General features: G+C 55.4%; 1 protein-coding gene across 3 annotated transcripts; it reads right to left on the minus strand.

Annotated features, from left to right (window-relative positions):
• Positions 1-5,812: 5,812 nt before the first annotated feature.
• KLF11 (Kruppel like factor 11) lies at positions 5,813-15,077 on the minus strand. 3 transcript variants are annotated; one of them, XM_023252119.2, is made up of 4 exons: positions 14,867-15,077; positions 12,669-12,938; positions 10,213-11,176; positions 5,813-8,461 (listed from the first exon to the last, which is right to left on the minus strand). In XM_023252119.2, exons 1-4 carry the CDS (start codon positions 14,906-14,908, stop codon positions 8,181-8,183), a joined length of 1,557 nt encoding a protein of 518 aa, XP_023107887.2. In that variant the 5' UTR covers positions 14,909-15,077; the 3' UTR covers positions 5,813-8,180. The 3 variants fall into 3 exon arrangements, with proteins under 3 accessions (XP_023107887.2, XP_044910913.1, XP_006930546.3); XM_045054978.1 differs by lacking the exon at positions 14,867-15,077 and adding an exon at positions 14,575-14,744 and having other exon boundaries at positions 10,213-11,191; XM_006930484.5 differs by lacking the exon at positions 14,867-15,077 and adding an exon at positions 13,794-13,969 and having other exon boundaries at positions 10,213-11,191.
• Positions 15,078-16,773: the final 1,696 nt, after the last annotated feature.

The following is a 16,773-nucleotide window of genomic DNA, read 5'->3' on the forward strand; positions in this document are numbered from 1 at the left end:
CGTGTAGTGCTAAGGGCACGGGGCTGCCCTGCCCAGACCCCGACTTCCACCAGTGTCAGGGGCCTGTGGCCAGCTGTCAGCAGTGACACCACTTGGCAGCGAGAATCACCCGTGGCAGCGTCGCTTTGGCTTTCTTGGCTCGATCCCTGGGGAGCTGCAGCTGGGACGATCCCAACGTGGGCTGGCTGAGCCCCAAGAGGCTTCGGACAGTTTGTAGGGAAAGTGGAGAAAGTACAGAGGGAAGGGCTGAGGTTCCTACTAATCTGGCAGGAGAGAATCTGAGTGGAAAATAAAAATAATACGACCTTGGTGGCACCTTATGCGAGTGAAGCACAGGTCACAGAACTATTGCGTGTGTGTGTGTGTGTGTGTGTGTGTGTGTAATTTGTACAAGTACCTGAAGAGGGTTTGCTCCCCGCCAGGGTCTGTGCTAGGTGGGCCCCGGAGGTATAAAATGCACACGTGATAGGAGCGAGCCGAGTGCCGGGCGAGCAGGTGCAGGGAGCCGTTGGGGTCTGGACCCTGCAGGCCCCGCTGCTCACGCGTCCTCGGAAAACGTGGGGTTGGAAGTAGCCAGGCTCCGTCTGGAGGCCGATCGGCTTCCCTCTGCAGCGAGAGCTGGGAGAGCGCCTCGTGGAGGGAGGAGGCCCGGACTCTGGTCTTGGCCTCACTTTCCAGTGATCCCGGCATCTTAGCGTCATTTTTCCAGCGGGCAGAGGTCTGCCCAGCCTGCCGCCCACGGTTACCGGGAGGCTTAAATGACAGACGGCTGGCTGCGTGCTCTGTCACTGCAAAGCCCATATAGGTAAGAAGTGGGGGCCTGGTCGTGAGGAAGGGGGACCCTGTCGGGGCCCTCAGTGTAGGTGGAGGGGCTGGTCTGTGCTCCGCAGGAGGCCAGTTGGGTCTGGGGTCTGGGGTCTGGGGTCTGGGGTCTGGTCTACCAAGAGGGCACAGCTCTTCCTCGGAGATGCCCCTGAGGCTACCAGCGAGGACCCATGGCCTCAGCCCTCCCCCCCCTCTGTCTACCAGCAGGAATTCTGCATCTTTCTGGTATTCCCTGTGTTATGTTTGAGAGGTCCCCTGGCCGCGTACTCACAGGCCTGGGGACCCCATGCTCCATCGTGCCCCCTTGAGGCCAACCACAAGGCTCTGGGCCTTGTGAGAAAACACGGTTGCCTCAAGGGTCCCAGCCGCTGCCAAGGCCAACGTCTTAGGGTCTTTTTTGGGGGGCGGGATCACGCCACCCCCTCTGCGGTACTTCGGTATCCCACAGCGACACTGCCTGGCCACTTTGTGTCACGGCTCCCCGGATTTGCACGCACAGCCATCTCCCTGGATTTGAACATGGAGCCCGGTGGGCACAGGGCTGGCCCGGCCAGTGTCCTGTCCCCCTGCGTGTACCCCTTGTGCCTCCTCCGACCAGCCTCGTTCTCAGAAGACGTCTCACCGTGTCAAGTCACTCTTCGAGAAGCCGATAGGAGCGATGGCCCCTCGGCCCAGAAAACGGACCCCTGCCCGTGTGTGACACGGCTCCCTTTGGCTTCAGGGTGTTGACGCCCCCGAGGTTTGTGCACGCGCGGATTGCTCAGGGGCACCTCGGCGGGTCTCCAGGATTCTCTGTACGGTCCTCTCTTCTCCGGCGCTCTGTCCTGTGATGTCTCACCGCCTTAGTGTCCCTGGACCGTCAGTGCCGTCTCAATCAGGGACCCCTCTGGGTCCTGCCTGGTGTCCCCTCCCTCCACGGCAGCCTGGACACTTCCTCAAGGCAGCAAACGGGGGCGATTGTAGGGTTCACCCCACTGACTTCCTGTCTCTCAGGGTGACCGTCTGTCACGGCCCAAGGTCCAGTTCCTTGGAAAAGCTGGCATCGTGCCCTCGCTCTTTCAGATGTGAGGGGGTATTCGGCTCTTGTTACTCCCTCTTGGGCAGGAACGGAATTCGTGTTTCTATTATTTTAATGTTCACGCTGTCACAAGTTGGCCCGTGGCCGTCCCTTTGAAAGGCTCCTTTGCTCTTTAGCACAGTCCCTGCCATTGTCAAAGGCAGCCGGCGATACGAGAACACGATGTAAGCCTGTTCTGGTATTTCTGGGCCCCAAACAGCTACCCTTCAAGGGGCCCCGGCTCCCTGGGGTAGGAAACAACCCAGGCTTTCTTCTACACGAGAAATTAAAGTGCCGGACGCCGAGACGGGCGTGTTATCTCCTGTCTTTACTTGGTCCTCATTTCACAAATGAGGAAATTAAAGTTCAGAAAGGTAGAATGTCTTCCGGCAACACAGGGCTGCGGGGGGTCGGCCCGCCTCAGCCAGGCTGGCGAAGTGGCCGGTCAGGAATCCAAGGCCTACGAGACCTCTTGGCGGAAAAGAAGGCCGCTCTCTGGCCCGCTGCCTCTGCACGCGCGCCCTCGGACTGGACACTGGGAGAGACAGGGCCGCCCACCTCCTCGCCTTTCCTGTGGAGACCTCACAGCCTTTGCCTCTCAAAGACCATCTTTCTCCCATCCGAGTACTAACCAGGCCCGACCCTGCTTAGCTTCCGAGATCAGACGAGATCGGGCGCGTTCAGGGTGGTACGGCCGTGGACCATCTTTCTTTTTTTAATCTTTTTAAACGTTTATTTATTTTTGAGAGGGAGGGAGAGTACAAGTGGGGGAGGGGCAGAGAGAGAGAGGGAGGCACAGAATCCGGAGCGGGCTCCAGGCTCCGAGCGGTCAGCACAGAGCCCGACATGGGGGCTCGAACTCGCGAGCCCCAAGATCGTGACCTGAGCCGACGTCGGACGCTTAACTGGACAGTCGTCCAGGTGCCCCAAAGCCCACCTATTTCTCGACATGCTCCCTTCTCTCTGCTGGTCAGTGTCTCCTAACTGAACTCCTGCCCCAGCCTCACCCCTCCGGTCCCTTCAGCCAGAGCGGTCTGACCTGAGCATAAATTCCGCCCCCACCCCTCACATTTAACAAACACTGAGGGAGTCACCTGAGCCTTGCAGGATGCTAGGCTTTAGGGACACAGACAAGCCACAGGGAGGGGTTGTCACCCCTGTCCCCAGGGAACCCACCGTCTACGGACGGGGGACAAACAGGCGAACACAGGGGTGTGGTTACAATGACAGGTCCCTGAAAGAAGGCCGGGCAGTTAATTCAGCCAGGAGAGGCGGTGGAGAGTGGGCATGAAAGGGAAGTTCAGGAAAGGGGGAGAAGGGCAAAGACCCGCAGCCTCCCCACATCCCTCCCCAGGATCCAGGTGAGTCCTGGAGCGGGTGTGGCCGCTTCCCTACTCCCGCCCTGGGGAGCCCTCAGCGACACTTGCCTGGCCCTTAGGGAAGACACCAGGCCACCTCCCCAGCAACACCCTCTCCGCTCGGCCGGGGCCCTCACACCCCACCCTCTGGCACCTGCAGCCTGGGGCGTATGTCGGCATCCTTGTTCTGCGCACGCTGCCGTCCTCTTCGGGGCCTGGAAAACCTTCTCTTCACCTTCAGTTCAGATGTCCCCCCAGGAGACTTTTCCAGTGGCGCCATCGGCCACTCACAGCACCGCGCTCCCCGACCGACCGTCTATCTTCTATCCTGTTTGCTGCTCAAAACGTTCCTCGCGTGCTTCCGCGTCTTACCTAGAGGACTGTGAGCTCTCCGGGGGCAGAAACTAGAATGACTCACCTCTGGGGTTCTGCCCCAACGCAAAGGACTCCATTAAATGCTGCTGGGTGGTGGATAAATGGATGGATGGGTGAGGGGTGGGTGGTAGATGGAGGGGTGGATGGGTGGATGGACAGGGGGGTAGGTGGATGTGATCTGATCCCTGTCAAGGGGGAGCTTACATTTCAGCAGGTAGATTAGACTCGCAATAAAATTCAATAAAATATGACAGGTTTTAGCCTTGAGGACAGAACCTCTAGCCTTTTTTTTTTTTAATGTTTATTTTTGAGAGAGAGAGAGAGAGAGAGAGAGACAGAGCACGAGTGGGGGAGGGGCAGAGAGAGAGGGAGACACAGAATCGGAAGCGGGCTCCAGGCTCCGAGCTGTCGGCCCAGAGCCTGACACGGGCCACAAACCCACAAACCACGAGATCATGACCTGAGCCGAAGTTGGACGCTTCACCGACTGAGCCACCCAGGCTCCTGGACAGAAACTCTAGTCTTTCGAGAGTCCAGAAAAGGGGGGAGGAAGGCTCCGCAGAGGCTGCCATCAGAACTGGGCACTGAGAGCTGAGGAGGAAGTGTGAATACTGTCGCTACTTTGTAGCACTGTCAGCTCCACTGGACCTGTGCAGCCCTGTCCAGCACTTGGCTCGTGGCGTCTTATCAGCTCTGCTTGTTGGCCAGTTTGTCCCCTGAGCTCGGCGAGACGTGCTGGGGAGCGGCAGGCTGCCTGCAGGGCCAGCTCAGGACAGTCCTGGAACCCACTAAACTTCTGAGTGGTGAGGGGCCTTTGGGAACGAACCCCCCTCACTCAGAGGGGCCGGTGTCTCACCCTCTAGGGTGGGGAGTCCTGGTGCCTGGGCTTTCTCTCAAGGGGGGTCACAGATATTAGGAAAATGTCTCAAGTTCCTCATTGTAGAAGTCCCTGAACGAAGGCAGGTTGAAATATGAGGGAGAGTGGATGTTAGAGCCAGAAAGCAGTTAGCGGTTGGTGGCCACAGAGAGGACAACAGGTACAAAGGCACAGGCTGGCCCCTGGCAACAAACACGTTCGGAGTCGGAGAGACTTTCCTAGGCGGATTGCTGAATTGCTGGATGCAAGGCCCATTATAAATCTTTGATCCCCCCCCAACCCCCACCTGCATGTGTGCACGCACACACACACGCACGCACACACACGTGCACACACACGCACGCACACGCACACACGCGCACGCGCGCATACACACACACGCACACGACCAGGAGCAGCGTGGCCTACTGAATCACTTCCCAGGTCGGCTGGCTTTGGGAGGCAGGGAGTCAACAGGCCTGTGACAGATGGCGTGTTTAGTGCGAAAGGAGTCCAGGTGACTCCAGGGTTTTCCACCGGGACGCTAGAAGGAGGGACTCACCGTTCTAAAGACGGTAGGGCCAACCGTGAGGCAAGTAGGTGTGGGAGAGACCAAGAGCTCGGTCATTCCAAGTTTGAGATGCTAAGTGGATGCAGCTGGATATGGGACTCTGATGCTCAGGTGAGAGGTGCACAGGACCGAGGCACACACGGAGGTCTCTATGGTAGAGATGTTATTTCGGAGTCACGAGACTGGAAAAGATCACATGGTTGGCGGGGCGGGGGTGGGGGGGCGGCAGAAAGGGGGGCAGGGAGAGGAGGGGTACCAGCGAAGGAGCAGACAGGGCAGCACGAGGGAGACAGGAGTGTGGCCTGCGGGGCGCCGCTGGCAGAAACGTATGAAGACTGAGGCCTGAACTTGGGGAGGTCTCTGCTCCCTCAGTGAGGTGTGGACACGAGCCCCAGCCGGAGCGGGTTCAAGACAGAAGTTACCCCAAGAGCAGGAGTAAAGAGCATGGCTCCGCGAAACACTTGTCAAGTCCGGGCTGGAGTGGAGGGAAGAGGCTCCCTCCCGTTGCACCTTGTCACAGGTTACGTGGCTCTCACGGTCTCACCCTGCCAGAACCGGACCAGCGTGACCGCGGTCACCCAGAGGCACCCCCTTCCCTCATTTCCTTTGTAGAGAATCCTCCGAGGAATCTGAAGGGTGCCCCGGGAGCAGAACAGAACCCCGGACAACAGAAGGGTCGGGTTGGGCCAATATACAATGAATTTTGTTGATTCTCTTCTGAAAAGATACTGGGGTGTGTCCCGGGGCGGCTCAATGACACAGGACACAAGTTCAGTTTTGCAAATCAAAAAAGTTTTATAGGATTCAAAGAAAAAAGTTACATCACACATGTTCATTTAAATAATGTCAAAGTCTGTTACATAAAACGTAATTCTGAAACATTTAAAATTTTATTATTGAAACTACAAAAGGCTCAAAGTCAAAAAAGATCAAGCAAACTGCTCAGGCAATAAAGTGCACGGGGAGGGGGGGTAGTGAGGAGGGGGGGCTGCCGCACGAGCCCTGCTCCCAGCAGAGGGACTCCGTGCTGGGACAACACAAGGTTCTGGTTCTCAGGATAGTCTTTTTCAGATGGAAATTCTCCTAATTTATAGTCTTTCAGTCAACAAAACAGAGGGGGAAAAGTTTACAGAAGGTATTTCTAAATCTAATCAGGAAATGGAAGTAGAAATCAAACCCATTTTAACACATCTATTCTTTACAAACAACACTGCCCAGAGAATGAAATTTAATGTAACCAGCAACCCGATTCTCAAACACCCTGTGTTATCAACAATAGGACTTCCATTACTTTGCATAATTAAGAAAAATATGCAAATTGAATGCCATTTACGACATAGAGTCAGAAATATTTATGCTGATTTAAGATGTAAGTAGAAAGAGAAAAGATGGGGGGGGGGGGTTGAGGAAACACGAGCTACAATATTTAATTATGGTTCTCTTGCTCCTGTCTTACGTCCCATGACCTGTAGGAATACTCAACAACGAAGTGTGCAAAAATGTGAGGGCCATCTGCACGTTAACAGCCAGCACTCAGACGTGTACATCAATTGGCGGTTGATACTAAAGGGCAATTTACAGGGTGTCCAGGTGATGGTTATCATACTAAAAGGACCTGAACATAAAACCTAATTGTATTTATTTAATATTTCACCTCACCATCATTTTGATAAAAGTAAACGCCAATATAACAAAGACGCAAAGGCAAGATCTAAGTACATGCGGCACAATAAAACCCGTTCCCGGGCTCACAAAGCGGTGCCACGTTCACACGTTCCTTGCACGCACCGAGTCGCCTGGATTCCCAACGCCGTCCAGCAAGAGCAATCTCCGTGGCTCCCCGGACACCAGGGCCGCAGTGTCTGTGTAATTAGGGCTTGAGATCACACGGATTCAAAGTGCTGCCGCAGGTCTCATCTTCTAGGCGGATTGCAAAATACCCCGTTCCAAGTAATTTTGTCTGATCAATTTCCTTCAAATCAAATGAACGAAAGAGAAGCTGGGTAGCACCAGTGCCATAGAGCGTAACTCGCATTTCCTAGAGTTCTTAAATAAAGGAATCGGAATATTGGAGCTGGGCTGTTTGCATGTACACTTTAGCTCAGATCAACTGTACTTTGGTGGAAAGTTCCTCCAACCGGTAAGAACATCTTCTTCTTCTCTAAGGAGTCACTCTACCCACAAAACACTACGTGTAAGGCCACAGCAAAAGAAGTCGACTGACGACTGACGAAGCGGCTGGGTTTGAGTGCTTACATTACCTTTTTTTGGTGTTTGAGGTACAAACAGGTAACTAAGCAGTTTGCTCTCGGTAAAGCGAGGGTCCCCAAAGACGCAGACGCTCAGATCCGACAGCAGCTCACCGCTCAGCGGGTGCCTATCAGGTATTTTAAATTATTCGCTGGGGCACATCCTTCACAAGTCACGCTACGGACATAAATGACTCGTTCTACTTAACCAAAATTTTGATTCCTTGGGCCACAGCCTTAAAGGAATGGTTGCCTGGAATTTCCCTCGAAAATGCTATGAAAAAGTTAAATGCAAATCCCTTCCCCACCCATTTAAGAAGCCCCCATTCAACCAGTTCTGATTCGTAACAATTCTTAAATCTAAAGGGCCTGATTATAGACTTGTAATTTTTTCTTTTTGTGGCCGAATAATGTGCCAAATTGACTAAAACTAGAGTTATTGTGAAAAACATCGTTGAACGCTGAAAAGAAGACTGTAAAATCACCTATCTAGAAAGTGGTGATCTGAACACCAACAATATAAATATTTTAATAAAAAACAGTATAAAAATTAGTACCCTGTCTCATTTCTATAAAACACGAATAGAAAGGCTGTAAAAATCCAGATTTTGTAAACTTTATTGCCAAAATGTCTATTTGAATGCTGGTGATTCCGACGATCAAATTTTCTTCCATTTCCTTAAAAAAACAAAACAAAACAAAACTTCTGAAACTACGAAACGTATCGAACAGGGTCCCAACCGAAAAAGGAAAAGTTAACATACTTTCATCAGAACCAGCTCCCCACTTTCTCCTAGGCCCCCCAAGAAAAAATATTTTTGGGGGGGGACAGTTCCATTCCTGAAAAATGCTTTTTAAAATTCGCACTGGCAATTCCCTGGCTGACCTCTCAGGCAGAGGCTGGCAGGCCCACTAGCGGGCTCCCGCATTTCTCGGCCGAGGCGATTCCGTTCAGCTTGCCAACCTCTGCCTGCCAGCCAGGGGTCTTCCTGGCGGTCATGTGGCGCCGGGCGTGCTTCGTCAGGTGGTCACTGCGCATGAAACGCCGATCACACACGGGGCACACAAACTTCTTCTCCCCGGTGTGAGTTCTGCGGTGGCGAGAAAGTTCATCAGAACGGGCAAATTTTTTATCACAGCCATCCCAGCTACAGTTAAAAGGCTTCTCTCCTAAGAGGCAGGAAAACACACATTAAAGAAGACGTAAATGCTCAGCGGCTTTACTGGACAGGTTAATTCATGTCACTTTTAAATTATGTTCATCAAAATCTAAGAAAGTAGTATCCTCTTATTCTGGGACTGAGTTATTCAAATGTCAAGAATTCTTCCAAAATGCATTTCTTTTTGCCACACCCAAAATACAGAATATATACGTCAAGGCCCAGAGATGTCAAACTAATGTCACATTTCGCAAGAAATTTTTTCAAAGTTTATTTATTTTGAGAGAGAGAGAGAGAGGGAGAGAAGGGGGGAAGAGGCAGAGAGAGAAGGACAGAGAGAATCCCAAACAGGCTCTGCATTGTCAGCAGCGTGAGCCCGACGTGGGGCTTGAACCCGTAAACCACCATATCATAACCTGAGCTTGAAATCAATGCTCCAGCAACGGAGCCACCCAGGCGCCCCAAAATACACCCAGGTGTTTTTTAAACAAAAACAAATCTTTCATTGGTACAGCCTAGGGTAGGGGGAAGATTCTTGAAAGAACAATTCCTTCCCTGAAGAGCAGAGCCCCTTAGAGGCACCCATTCACTCCCATACAGCCAGGACGCTCACGCCTCAATTCTAAACCCTGCTTCATTCCGCCGGTCGGAGCTGCCGATATTCAAGCTCTGATGTGCTAACCAAAACCCGCCTACCTGAAATGCATTGTGGAAAACAACACAATGATCACTCCTTCCAGTTCAGCCTTTCCTACACTGTGCTCCCCAACTCGCTATCGTCCTACAAGCCATCAGCAGACACTTGGGTGGAAGGGAGTTCCAAGGTCAGGGGTTTATCCTACAGACCCTGCGTGACCGGTTATTGCACTGACATTTATGTAAGAGTGCGACCCTCCGAAAGGGGAGCTTGACAAGCAGACTATTTAACCACAGGAGCCTCACAAGCAAAACAGAACACCAACTCAAGGAACGAGAGTGCCACAGAACATGAGAGATATTCTCACCTAATCTACTAAAGCTGAAACTCTACCAGGCAGCTCTCAGACCTCAGTCAAACACGAAGGCCACCAGCCCCATGTAGCTACGTAAGTATAAACTTAATGAAAACTTTACTTCCTTGGTCCCACTGTCCGCATTTCAAGCACGTGTGGCTAGTGGCTACCTTAACTGGGCAGAGAACACTTCCCTCGTTGCCAAAAATTCTACTGGACCGAGCCGATGAGATAATAAAGATGTCACCAAGTCATCAGAGTCTCGGCGTTCTTCCGAATAAAAAACCATATATTCCCCCAAACGAGAAAACTCCATGCCCTTAAAGTTCACATATTTTTGAATTCAAACTTTTCCGTACTTTAGAGAGACCTTTCCCCAGAGGGAACCAAAGTAAGTCACACTGATGTTTACGGAATGTGAAATTCGTGTTTTCTAAAATGCTGAAAGAAAGACTGAGGAGTTTCCGGCAATGTGAAGAGAAAGGGACAGTACGAGCACCACCTGGGAAACCTATCAAAGAACCACGATCCCAGAACCACACGTTCTATGTGCGGGGATGAGCGGACGGCATGTTCCAGAAAAACCAATGATGGTTGTGCTAATGTGAACCCCAATCCCTACAAGACCCCGAGGGTTTTTCAGGACCAAAGGAAACAGGCCAGATTTCCTCTCCTCCCGGTGGTTTTCACGCGTCCCTCCCACCGGAGGCAGGCTCAGGCGTGTCTCCTGAACACAGGACCCGGCGTCCTCACGCCTGTCAGTACTCACCTGTGTGAGTGCGGAGATGGGCCTTGAGGTGGGAACTTTTGAAGTAGGTTTTCCGGCAGCCTGGGACGTTGCAGACATAATTTCTCCTTCGGGAAAAGTCTACCTGAGGGGCACAGTTCTGACCGGAGGCGATGAACACTGGAGCAGGGGCCAGGGGCAGGAACCTTGTACTGCCAACAGCCATCCCGCCGGGTGAGGCGGCGGCAGGCGGGGGCAGGGGCCCCTGGGGCAGAACGAGCATCACGGCTCCCTGAGGCACAGGCGGCCCCACGAACACAGGCTGGGGCACCGGAGCAGCGTGGGGCAGGATGGGTTTCACGGTCCCCACAGACACCTGGGGAGGAGGCTTCAGAAAAGCCGGTAACGTGCCACTCTGTCCAGTCACAGGGATCATTTGGCAAAAGACAGGGGAACTGGGGACGGGGACAGAGATCACAGGGGTGGCTTTCTTCGGCAAGTCACTTTCATAATTCTTTGGTGAGCAGGTTTGAACTGCGACAGGCCACACTGCCTGCTGGCCCCTGTCCGTGGGGATCAGGCCACCAGACTCGTGCAAGCAAGGCTGACAGGACAATGAGTCAGTGTTCAGTAGATTGTCCGTGAGTCGTGTGCCCAGCAAAGCTTCGATGTGTCCCAGAAACCGTGCTTCTCCTTCTCTGTTGACGGAAAGTTGGCGTTCTTGAACCTGGGCAGTAGGAACGTGGCCAGGAGCAGGACTCCCCCCGGTGTGGCGGATGACACTCGTCACCACGGGCCTGCAGGAGGGGCCGGGGTCTGGCTCCAGTGGCTCTGGCTTCAAACCAGGAAGGCCCCTCTCCGCCTTCCCGCTCAGCACTTGGGCTGCCTCAGCAGAGGCTGGGGGGACGGCCGTGACCATGCACGCTTTGGAATCAGTTACTTGGGAAGCAACAAGTGTCCCTGTCGATGGCTCCACAAGATCAGGGCTCTGAGGAGGAGTCATGCACTTAAAAAAAAAGTACTGTGTGAAAAGGTTGTTTTGGTTACATTTTAAAGGGGACTTACTTTGATCACGTTGTCCCCAATGCCTTCAAAGAGTATCTAGAAAAAATTCATCCAAGCCCGCTCACAACGGCACCCAGCATGTTTCAAGGCAATGTGAGATACCTTACTTTCTAGGCTTCTTCCCCCTTATCGGACCTCTCCCAAACCAATCAATTTGCTTAGTTTTAAGAATGTCGGTGTCCTGGGGCACGTGGGTGGCTCAGTCGGTTAAGCGACCGACTTCAGCTCAGGTCATGATCTCACAGTCCGTGAGTTCGAGGCCCCCCCCCCCCCCCCCCACCCCGTCAGACTCTGTGCTGACAGCTCGGAGCCTGGAGCCTGCTTTGGATTCTGGGTCTCCCTCTCTCTCTGCCCCTCCCCTGCTCATGCTCTGTCTCTGTCTCAAAAGTAAATAAAAACATTAAAAAAAAAATTAAAAAAAAAGAACGTCAGTGCCCTCCTGGGCTCGCACGGCCACTGAAACGAGCAATTTGAAGTATTAGGACTGCAAAGGAGAAAACTAATTTATATTCAAAATAAGAGCTTTTCACAAGAAGTTTTGATTCTCAATTTTTTTCCAAAAAACCCCCCGGCGTTAGCCGTTTCACACACACTTATCCAGAGCCTACTGGATGCGAGGTAAAAATCTGTTGGAATGATCCCCCAAAGGCCAGGCTCTCACCAGCGGCGCTGCCTGAACCGAGCCTCCCTCGTAGCGCCCAACGCCTCCCGCTTACGGAGCCCGGTGCCAAGTAACCGTGCGAGGGGGTTCTGGCCCACTGTTTGTCGAATTCTCCCCACTGTCCACAAGTCCCTTCTCCTCCCTCCTCCCAAGTCTGCCTTCCACACTCTCCTTCCAGTGCAAGCTTCCAGCCCAGCACCACGAGATTCTGATTTTCGCTTCTGTTACCAACGGACCGTCCTCGACTTCTCCAAGCCGAGAAGCGGTCTCGCCCAGCGATTCTGTAGCGTCAGCAAGGCGAGAAAACAAACACGAAACCTTGCTTGACTGCACTCAACTGGCACACGTGAGAAGCGGGTTGCTCTGGGGAGGCAGAGGCCAGCACTCCAACCCAGCTAAGGAAGGCCGGAGCCAAAGCACGGGCTGTCTCTGGCCGCCACCCGTCTTTCCTGATCCCGGACGGGGGCATCGGGGCGGGGGGTGGGGAACTAAGCCCCCACTCTGCAATTCCCCAGGGAAACGAGTACGTTTTACCTCCTCACATCGATCTGCAGATTTCATCTTATGCACGCTGTACCCTGTGGCTGCACGCTATGATCTAGCAACGGAAAGAGCGCATTTTGAAGGGAGAAGAGAAGTTTGCACCCTGAGGGTCCACAGAGGTTATGCACTTGACTAGCAGCACGCCAATGACTCTACCCGCAAGGTCTTCAACACATTTATTTAACGTAATCCAGCCACTACATAAAATGCTCTTCTCCCCGCTTCTTACCAGAGTCGATAAAGAATCGAAGTCCTTTGGTAGCTCAGGTGCGGCTGCGTCAACATGCACAGCGGTAGTGACATCCCCAGAGTCAGAGACAGGCGTGAGGGGTCTTATCTTTAATAGGTCACCTTTCTGGGATCTTTGACCCCAGGCGCTCATGCAGACAAGAGCCTCAACGGCTTCGATGTCATTCTGCTCCAAGACGCTGCACGTAGACCTTTCGCTATCGTGCCGCTTCCTCTCCAGGATCGACTCACAGATGTCCATGAGGTCCACCTAAAGGCGACACAACACAATGGCTGCTCAGTCCGGGGGAAGCTGAGGGCGCGACCCCGAGGGGCGCGTGGATACGCACCCCAAGCACGTGCACTACACACGTAACACACACACATGACCACACACAAACCCCGTATTCTAGAAAAATACGCCAACGGAACATTCATATCAATTTCACTTTTTTTTTTTTTAAGCCAATGTTCTGACGAGTGAGGACGACTGGACTCGGCTGGCAAGCCAGTGTCCACGGAAAACCCCGATTGTTAAAAAAAAAGTTAATGTTTTCCTCCAGTAAATGACCAGTAAGCCTTTAATGCCACAGGTGTAAGCCCCGGGGGAGAAACGGACTCGGACTCTGAGTCTTCGGCTGGCGAGAAGAAACACGGCTCTTCAGAGTTGGCACCGCCACCCGAAGAGCATCCCTACCGATGCGTTTCTGGAACTCTCTGAAGCACTGAGCACAGCCTTCTAAACCCAGGGCATCACCACTTGCAGAACTTCCCGGCGGCTGAACTCCACGTGTGCCAGGAAGGTGGAGCCCATGCTGGTTTAGCCCTGTTCCCCACGCTCAGAACACTCAGTCACTCCTTAACGCCACAAGGCTAGGCGGCAGACAGGAAGAATTTTAAAAATCTACTGCAACCCAGGAGAGGGACATCTTTCCTGCGTGTCACACCGGTCTAAGCAGGAAGGGGGGACAGAAGCAACTGGAATCCACTGATCCCTTCCCAAAGACCCTTTAAATCTACAAAGATACACGTTTCCACTCAGCTCGCCTCAGCATCAAATCCTTCTGTCCCGCGGGTCCCCCCAGAGCAGGCCAGGACCATGACCGCCTCTGGCCGGGCTTCTGACCTCGGCCTGGTCCCTGGAATCATGAGGTCACAGACAGGAGGCTGTGGACGGCAGGTATGCAGCGCACTCAGACCTCTCTCTCTCAAGCCCTCAGGGTCCTCGAGTCTCGACGACCAAGGTCCTAGCCGCCTTCAAGCCCGGACACGAGGTGGCCAAGGCTGAGGAAATAAGCACCCTACTTCACCTCCCCCGCCCCGCCTTCTTTTCAGCTTTGCCCCGCCCTCTTCCCCCCTCACCCATCGAATGTGGTCTTCACGCCAGCTTTGCCCCGCCCACCGCATCTGGTCTTCAGGCCAGCTTTACCCCGCCCCTGCCCCGCCTTCCCGTCCGCTCTGCCCGGCCCTCTACCCCCACCTACCGCAAGTGGTCTTCCAACGAGCTTGCTCCGCCCCCTAAAGTACCCCCCCCCCCCGCCGTCAGCTTTGCCCCTCCCTGTACCCCCACCCACCACCTGTGGTCTTCAGACCGGCCTTGCCCCACCCCCTATGTACTGCCTTCTTTGCAGTCTTGCCCCGCCCCTCACGTACCACCGTCCTTCCAACTCTGCCCCTCCCCTGCCCCGCCTTCCCGCCAGCTTTGCCCCGCCCCCTACGTCGCCCCCCCGCCTGCCGGCTTCCCGCCAGACTTTGCCCCACCCCCAATCCCGCCCGCCCCACCCCCCGCGTGCCACCTTCCCGCCAGCTTTTACCCCGCCCCCCTCTCCCTTTCCATCATCCGGACCCCCGCCGTCCGCGTGTCGCGTTCCCGCCCGCCGCGCCCCGCCCAACGGCCGCCTCCTCACACGGCCTGGTGACGTCATGGCTGGAAATAGCCCCGCGCTGGGAGCCGGCAAAGCGGGGGCCGCTGCGGATTCTCCAGACAAAGCTACGCGTAGGGCGGCGCGGGGCACACGCCCCCGCGCCACCCGGAGCGTCCCTGCACGGCTGCTGCCCCTCCCAGCTCCTGAGCCCGCTCTCGCCCCTAACCGCACGGCTCCGCCAAGGCCCCGTGCGTCCCCGCCCTCCTCCACGCCCCGGCCCCGCACAGGCGGCACGTCCCCGCCTCGCCCCGCGCTCAGATGGGCGCTCACTCACCGCATGCGCGTCGCCCGGGCCCACGGAGCCCGGAGTGTGCATGGTGCCGGCGGCCCGGAGGCAACAAAGCAGCCGCGGGCGGGAGCTCAGCGCACGGCAGCAGCCGCACGTGCGCCGCGGGCGGCGGCGGCGACCCCGAGCTCCTGCGGCCGGCGCGAGCCTCCGCCCGCCCGCGCCGCTCTGCCCCGGCGCGGCCCTCGCGGTGCGGGAGGGGCGGGGCGGCCGCGGAGGGAGCGGCCGTGGGGGCGTGGCGCGAAGGCAAACCAAAATACACCGCGCCCCCGCCGGGGCGGGGCCGGGCGCTCAGCAGCCAGTCCGCGCCAGGCCCTTGCGCCGCCGGCCAATGGACGCCGCGGGGAGCCGCGTGATCGGAGCCTGGTCGAGGCGTGATCTGGCAGGGCGGGATGCGGCACGTGTTTTGGTCCGAGCGAGGGGCGGGGCCTGAGGACCTGGAAAGTAGGGGAAAGGTCCCGGCGGCAGCGGCGGCCACGGCGGGACTGAGGGGCGGTGCCCATGGGGCTGGGGAAGTACCCTGGCAGGGCTGGCTGGGGAGTGCCACGCCGTTTAAAGGGGTACCGCCCGCAGCCTGCCCAAGTGCAGGACCCGTGGAGTGAATTCGACTCGTAGAGGGAACCCACTGGGTTTTGCTTGCTTGTTTTTATTTTGATTGGTCTACCGTCGGCTCCTAGGAGTGCATCCCTGACCAGGAAGGGTTCTGAAAGCAGGCTGGCTGCAGGTGACACTCCTGCATCCATGGCTCCTTTCTGCAGGCACCCAGAGCCCAAGCTTCTAGGCCTGAGTCTGCCTTTGACGCCCCTTCCCAGGCAGCTCTGGGCCGCATTTTAAGTGGGAGCGGGAGAAACCCACCCATTCTTCCCAGACCCGGTGTAAGCGTCACCCCCTCTAGGAAGTCCTCGGGCCTGAGTGAGATACCCATTGACATCTTTCTTTTTCCCTATATTTGGGTTGACCATGACTCTGGGTATGGTTTATCCACTTCTGCAGCTCTAAGTTCTTGAAGATCAGGGACCAATCTGTGTGTATTTGTACCCCTGCAGCCTGCAGCTCAGTGCGGGACAGCCTTTCATCCACTCGTGCTGCCCACACTTGCTGAGCTCTGATGTGGGTGGGTACAGCTAAGGTGCAGAGGCCACAGCAAAGAGTCCTCTGCCCTAAAAGCCAAGGGCAGGGGAAAGTAGAGGATCCCTGCACTGTGGGCGCTGTGCTCTGAGCAAGAGAAGCCCTGGGTCGGAGGGACAGGCCACAGGAGCGGGCAGGACCTCCTCCTTATACTGGTGAGGCCAAGGGATCTGACCACTGCTTGTTCCTCACAGGCCTGGTTGGGTAGAGGCAGGGTAAGCTGGCCGCCTTCTCTCCATTTCTTCCTCAGGTCCTCCGTGGCACGGTTCATGACCCGTGCCTGTTCTGTCTCTTTAGTTATTTAATTGCCTCCCCACCAGAAGGAACCCTCCCTAGGTTAGGGAGCTTGTCCGATCCACTGCGAACTCCCGGTGCCTGGCACACAGTAGCGATTGGTTGGATGAGCCACTGAAGACGAACACCCCCCTGCCCCACCCCCGCGACTCAGCCATCCTGCCGACACCTCTAATTCCGCGTCCTGGAGACTGAACTCACATTCTCCCCACATCCGGATTGCTCACCTCTGGGAGAGGCGTCACCAGAGACCCCGCTACTTCTACCCAGACACCAGAGTCACTTTGGCCCCTTCCCTTCCCTGCACTTGCTTCCTTTCTCCCAGCTCCAGCTACTTCGTGCCTGCCCTTCTTCCCAAGTATCTCTCAAATTACTGGCTTGCCTTCATCACCCACTCCTGCCCCAGCCCAGGCCCCGCCCCCTTTCTCGCCTGAATTCTTGCCGCCTCCTCCCAGCATGTCTCGCTGCCGCCA

This window comes from Felis catus, chromosome A3 (genome assembly GCF_018350175.1).
Source record: "Felis catus isolate Fca126 chromosome A3, F.catus_Fca126_mat1.0, whole genome shotgun sequence".
Classification (NCBI taxonomy): Eukaryota; Metazoa; Chordata; class Mammalia; order Carnivora; family Felidae; genus Felis; species Felis catus.

Excerpts from the sequence above, each read along its gene's own strand:
- KLF11 (XM_023252119.2), bottom strand. The coding sequence starts at position 14,908 with ATGCACACTCCGGGCTCCGTGGGCCCGGGCGACGCGCATGCG. Across the intron at positions 12,939-14,866 it reads GCCCGGGCGACGCGCATGCG|GTGGACCTCATGGACATCTG; the intron begins GTGAGTGAGCGC and ends TGTCGCCTTTAG. Across the intron at positions 11,177-12,668 it reads TCGATTCTTTATCGACTCTG|TGCATGACTCCTCCTCAGAG; the intron begins GTAAGAAGCGGG and ends TTTTTTTTTAAG.